This window comes from Lissotriton vulgaris, chromosome 9 (genome assembly GCF_964263255.1).
Source record: "Lissotriton vulgaris chromosome 9, aLisVul1.2, whole genome shotgun sequence".
NCBI lineage: Eukaryota > Metazoa > Chordata > Amphibia > Caudata > Salamandridae > Lissotriton > Lissotriton vulgaris.
In genome coordinates this window covers 20,886,575-20,892,818 of record NC_141697.1, presented here as the reverse complement: position 1 = coordinate 20,892,818, position 6,244 = coordinate 20,886,575, and the positions used below count along the sequence as shown (strand labels likewise).

The following is a 6,244-nucleotide window of genomic DNA, read 5'->3' as shown; positions in this document are numbered from 1 at the left end:
CCAAGCATGGAGTGACAAGAGCTAAGCGGCGCGGTAACAGTCAGTAGGTGCCGGCAGGTGCGGGAACTCAGTGCTGCTGCTCTTGTACACATGCGCCCCATGTAGGCTAGTGTCAACTACCAGAAACAAACATGAACAATATTAAAATGACCTAAACTAACAGTAATTTACGTAAAAAAACACACAACAGAGCGAAGTCCATTACAGTGAATGCAAAGCAGCGAAGAAAGAAGCCGCCAAGACGGTGGCGAAGTTCTATTAACTGTAGACACTACATAAAGATTGGTAGTGGCTTGGTATTTGTAGTATTTTGCTTCACCGTGAGGTCATTGTAGTTTGTAACTTTGCTGCTGTGTGGTGAAGGGAGTTCACAGGATGATTCTCGCCTCTGGTCCTGGCATCGGATTGGAGCTCAGCCATCAATTGTGAAGTTGGATCCTAATGAAATTAGTAGGAAAAAGCACAGGATGACTCTGAGCTCTGAATGATTAGGGGTGAAGGTAATGGTGTCTACAGCAGCTTCTGGAACATGACTTAAGTGCGGAGGAGGAGATGTGGAGGGGTCGCTTGCTTTGTTGCACATGATCAGTTCCAGTATGGGGTAAAGAATCAATATTGAGGTTCTACTACTGGATTGTAGGATCTGAAGGTTGTGCATTGCAGGAATTGGAACATGACTTAAGTGCGGAGGAGGAGATGTGGAGGGGAGGGGAGGGGTCACTTGCATTGTTGCACATGATCAGCTCCAGTATGGGGTAAAGAATCAATATTGAGGTTCTACTACTGGATTGTAGGATCTGAAGGTTGTGCATTGCAGGAATGTAAACAATAAGACAGGCCTTGTTTCAACGTCCAATGCTCTCCAGGCTCTGCCGCTTGGTTACACCAGTCTACCTCCAAACCAATAGGTATAACATAGTGGTTTACACTCTGCACATGAATCCAGACAATTTTAAACAATGTTACAAGATTAATGATTTAAAAAATAAATTACAGGTTTCAGCAAATTAATGAAATGCTCGGTCACAATGTATACATATATAGGTTTATATTTATTTACTTTTTCAACTAAATCCAAACTGCGTGTAAGTTGGAATTGCCTCGCCCCCTCTCCCCCCCGGGAAGACTGGTGCAGTGTACGTTGTGTGTGCGCTGGCTCACGTCTCAGAAGGCGGTTACCTTTCAGGTCAGTGCATGGTGTATTTTGTGCACAAAGGGTCAGGTGTCGGAGTTGTGTGTAGCCCAAATTTGATATACATAGTGTTGTTTTAGAGGAGCCTTCAAGGCTCGTGTACTTTCCTTGAGCACAAAGGTGATGTGGCTGAGGAACGGAGCCCCCTGAAGCTCATACAATGAGTCTTCTGTGTACACAGGTGGCAGCTGACAGTCAGCTTTGTGCATGGAGAATCACAGGCCTGCCACTGGACCCCCTTGGTGCTGGTGTACAATGTACACAGGAGGATATCTGTCTACTTCTCTCACACCTGGTATCATGATCATGTATTTTAGGTGCACAGGGTCACCGGTCTGCTGACGTCCTCTATGGGTTGGGGCCCATTGACACTATGTTCTGCATACGGTGGATTTTTGACCTGCCAGTGCCCCAGTGAACTTGTCTACAGTCTGTTCAGTGTACACAGAATTATGTCTGGTAGCGACCCATGTCATCTGGTTTATTCTATCCGAGTGATGGGTCCACCTGGGCTCTCTCATAGTTAAGACTTGTTTATAGCCTGTTCTGTGCAGACAGGGCGATGGGTCTTCATGGGCATCACAGTTCAGAGTCAAGCGGGATTAGTGGTAGAGTTGTTGTCATTGACCACCAGCACCTCTCGGTTCTCATAGCTCCAGACGTCGGTAAGGTCCATGAAGATGCAACTCACAGTGTCCTTCTGTCCACTCCAGATCAGATCCTGCAGATTGAATGGACTGTCTGCATATCACAGCTCTGAGTTAATTGTCCTCAGAATCAGTGGTAGAGTCGTTGTCATTGGTCACTAGCACCTCTCGGTTCTCATAGCTCCAGAAGCCGGTCAGGTCCATGAGGATGCTGCTAACAGTGTCTCCCTGGCCGCTCTGGATCAGATCCTGCAGGGTGATCTTGAACGGGTCTTTGGGCTTTACCATATCGAAGATTTCATCCTGGAATGAACAACAAAGACATTATTACTTCACATGGACTATGATCGTTACAGCAACAGTGCATGCAGGGCTATGATCAGGGAGGACTCGAAGTACCTGTATTGACACGGCAAGAAATAGTGCATGTCAAACACCTGAGCAGCTAGCAGCTGGTGCAAAGGGAAGGCAAAACCTATCATGGGAAAGATTCTCTGTGCACACGTTCTGAGAATATATGTTCCTAGTTGGCTGGGGAAGGGACAAAAACTGCAGACGCGCTACAAATTACACCAGTAACAGAAGATAGCTGACTTTCGAATCTGGCAGGTCTGGGTTCTGATCCCAGCTTCAATACTTGACATCCGCTTCCGGACATGCAGAAATCTTCCCTTTCCTCACAAAATGTGGGAAAATTTGTGTCACTGGCAATCCGGGCACGTGTCAGCATAGAAAAAGGGTCTCTTGCTCTCTTCTTCCCACAGTTCACACTACCAGTGGATCTCTGGATTCCAGGTTCTACCGGTGGATCTCTGGATTCCAGGTTCTACCGGTGGATCTCTGGATTCCAGGATCTACCGCTGGATCTCTGGATTCCAGGATCAACCGCTGGATCTCTGGATTCCAGGATCTACCTGCGTATCTCTGGATTCCAGGTTCTACCGCTAGATCTCTGGATTACAGGTTCTACTGCTGGATCCCTGGATTACAGGTTCTACCGGCGGATCTCTGGATTCCAGGTTCGACCGGTGGATCTCTGGATTCCAGGTTCTACCGGTGGATCTCTGGATTCCAGGTTCTACCGCTGGATCTCTGGATTCCAGGTTCTACCGGTGGATCTCTGGATTCCAGGTTCTACCGCTGGATCTCTGGATTCCAGAATCTACCGCTGGATCTCTGGATTCCAGAATCTACCTGCGGATCTCTGGATTCTAGTTTCTACCGCTGGATCTCTGGATTACAGGTTCTACTGCTGGATCTCTGGGTTACAGGTTCTACTGCTGGATCTCTGGATTCCAGGATCTACCGCTGGATCTCTGGATTCCAGGTTCTACCTGCGGATCTCTGGATTCCAGGTTCAACTGCTGGATCTCTGGATTCCAGGTTCTACTGCTGGATCTCTGGATTACAGGTTCTACTGCTGGATCTCTGGATTACAGGTTCTACCGGCGGATCTCTGGATTCCAGGTTCTACCGGTGGATCTCTGGATTCCAGGTTCAAACCTGTGGATCTCTGGATTCCAGGTTCTACCGGCGGATCTCTGGATTCCAGGTCCTACCGGCGGATCTCTGGATTCCAGGTTCTACCGGCGGATCTCTGGATTCCAGGTTCTACCGTCGGATCTCTGGAGTACAGGTTCTACCGGTGGATCTCTGGATTACAGGTTCTACCGGCGGATCTCTGGATTACAGGTTCTGCCGGCAGATCTCTAAATTACAAGTTCCACCGGCAGATCTCTGGATTTCAGGTTCTGCCGGCGGATCTCTGGATTACAGGTTCTACCTGTGGATCTCTGGATTACAGGTTTTACCAGCGATCTCTGGATTACAGGTTCAATCTGTGTTCGCCAGTCTCTGTTTGCAGTCTATACGCCATGGTCAAACCACAGTAAGAGATTATGCCATCTTGGAGTGACGTGTGTTGCCACATCTATGTATTCTTGGGCCCAGTTAGAGTACACAGAGACCGCTCTTTCGGAGGGTTCTCTATGGTGAGTTGCCAACTTGTATTGTGGCTTAGTTTGCTGGCTCTGAGGGATAGGACCCTGGTAAATACATGAATGGCTTTTGATTTGGGATTGTAGATGCTGGCATTTCATGGAACCTGGGTCACTCTTCTTAATGTGACAGTCTGTGCTTAATTTGTAAAAGAGCAAGTTACCATGACCAAAGCTCTTCTCAAAAGCCTGCGGCCAGTGCAATTAAATGGGGGTGCAATGAATTACAAGACTGCAGAGCTTTGAATCTACATCATGCCTCTTTAATCCATTAAAATCACTCCCTACCCCTTATCTCACTCTTGCAGGCTCCTCTGTTCTCTCGGTGATGTTTATCCAGGTTTCTCTTCCTCAGTCTTTCCCCTTTGTGTGTTTTTCTCTCGCTTTTTCTCTGTAAATGCAGTTCAATCCCCAGCAATAAGTGCTGATGGCCCCCACCGGCTCAAATCAAGCACTGGTGGCAGCAGGAGGCAGAGCTGTTTTTCTGGACGCAGAAGCAGCAGATGACTTCTGTCCACATCTGTCCCGCCGGTGGGTTGGACAGGGTCTGTGCACATATAGCATTCACTTCAACTGGAGACGCGTCGGTTCTCCTCCTCTTCACAATCATCTTCAAATAGGCCTCAAATAGTTCACATAAAATTCAAAGTGTTGCACAATGAATTCAAATCATCGCAATGCAGAGGATCTCAAATGTTGCACATCATGACTGTGAAGACAAACGTATGGACTTCAGTGCAACTTCTTATTCCCAGTCTTAGGAATTATGGTTTTAAATGAGCCTTCCACCCTTGCAGCAGCAAACAAGCATGCCAGAGATCAATGCTTGGAGCTGCAAAGCCTCCATCCATTTTGTCCTGTTATTTGTTTTTTCACTCGACATTCCCTCAATGACAATAGACAAATCTTATTCAGATTTCTGTTGGTAAAGAAAGGGAAGAAATTCGATGAGGTTGCGAGACATCACGCCTACATGAGCTTAAAAACAAGTCTGGGCACCTTCTTAGCAATCTGCTGTAATCAGCTTTTTAATTTTCCCAGTTCATTTTAATGCAGTTTAGACTAGCTTTGAGGTAGGTCTGGTTTTCAAAGACGGATTACGTAAAGATCTAGTCTTATTTTCCTCCGTAGGCCAGATTTGAACACTTTCCCTGTTAGAATTGAGTCCCTGCCACAGGCACACCATTCAGCTTTTCTCTTCTGCATATCTAGAGTGGTACCACCGAGAAATAGGTGTGTGATTTGGCAACAAGGGACTGATCCAGTAAACTGAATTTCATTCTAATCTGAGCTTGGGGCACTGACTGGGGAAGTGAAAACAAGTTGCACTGAGCAGGATCAAACTACTGATCTCACTTACCCAGAAAAGATTCATTTCTGTAAACAGGGCAGGTATAAAGTTGAAAAAGCTTTAAGACTGCAGAGGCATACTTGGGTGCACGGTTGCTCGAGTCGCAACCGTGGTGTGTAACCATATGCCCAAGGTAGGTAACTGTTGCTGCACAAATTCAGATTTAAAGAGTACAACATTGACAGCAGCACTTTGAAGATTAGGCATCAGAGAGTAATCCAATAATACAAGGAGAGAACACTAATAATTTGTAATCGCCTATTCTGGTTTCCTCAAGGTTACTTCAGTTTAGATTAGGAGTAACAAACAACTTACTTACCTACCTTTGGTGATGTGCTTTCTGGTGGATACTCCATCTCCAAGCCCTTTAACGGCAGCATTGTCATCCTCCAGCCAACCCCACTGCCCGGGCACCTCCCTGGGCATGTTCTACCCACCAGAGCTCTAGTTCCTCAGACTGGCTTATCCCACCACTCTAACCCTTTATCTTTCTACCATAAATCTATGACCTCTGGTGGGGTCGGTGGAGGTGGACAGAAAAAGCGATGACAGTTTTGGTGCACAATCTTAGTTCGGAGAACCCTTATAGATACTGATCTCTTTGCCCTTCTTTCACCTGGAACCCTATGACAGGCCGCATTCTGCTTCTTTGCACTGAATGTCTGCACAAAATCAGAGGTGCAGCTCTGCTCAAAGTCATAGAAGGGGAAGAGGCATTACACGGTGCAAGTCTTGGATGAAGCTGAGACTGAATGGTGTTTCAAAACCTTTGAGCATCCATCCAATATGGAGCGGTGTACGCTAGCTGGGGAACAGTAAGTGCAAATCTGCCTCCACCATCCCTAGAATGGGAGTCAGCCTTCAACTCACCACTGCCCGCTGCTTCTTTTCAGGCCAGACATCAGTGCAGAAACCCACTCTAAATGGATTCATCCATCTCATTGTAAGGACTCCAGCTATAGCCAATAAGGTTTGCGTCTGCCAGGTGGGCTCATAGCCGCACCCTTCAACCGCCAATGAATCCTCAAATACTCTTTTGTTCCAGTCTACGAGGTCG

At 46.9% G+C, this 6,244-nt stretch overlaps 1 protein-coding gene across 2 annotated transcripts in view; it reads right to left on the bottom strand.

The window, feature by feature from the left end:
* Window positions 1-1,033: 1,033 nt before the first annotated feature.
* Window positions 1,034-6,244, bottom strand: part of PPP2R3C (protein phosphatase 2 regulatory subunit B''gamma) — a 237,723-nt gene continuing 232,512 nt past the window's right edge. For both annotated transcript variants that reach the window (XM_086936937.1, XM_086936938.1), the window contains exon 13: window positions 1,034-2,142. In XM_086936937.1, the coding sequence (XP_086793063.1) occupies window positions 1,954-2,142 (189 nt within the window). In that variant the 3' untranslated portion in view covers window positions 1,034-1,953. The remainder of the gene's footprint in view (window positions 2,143-6,244) is intronic.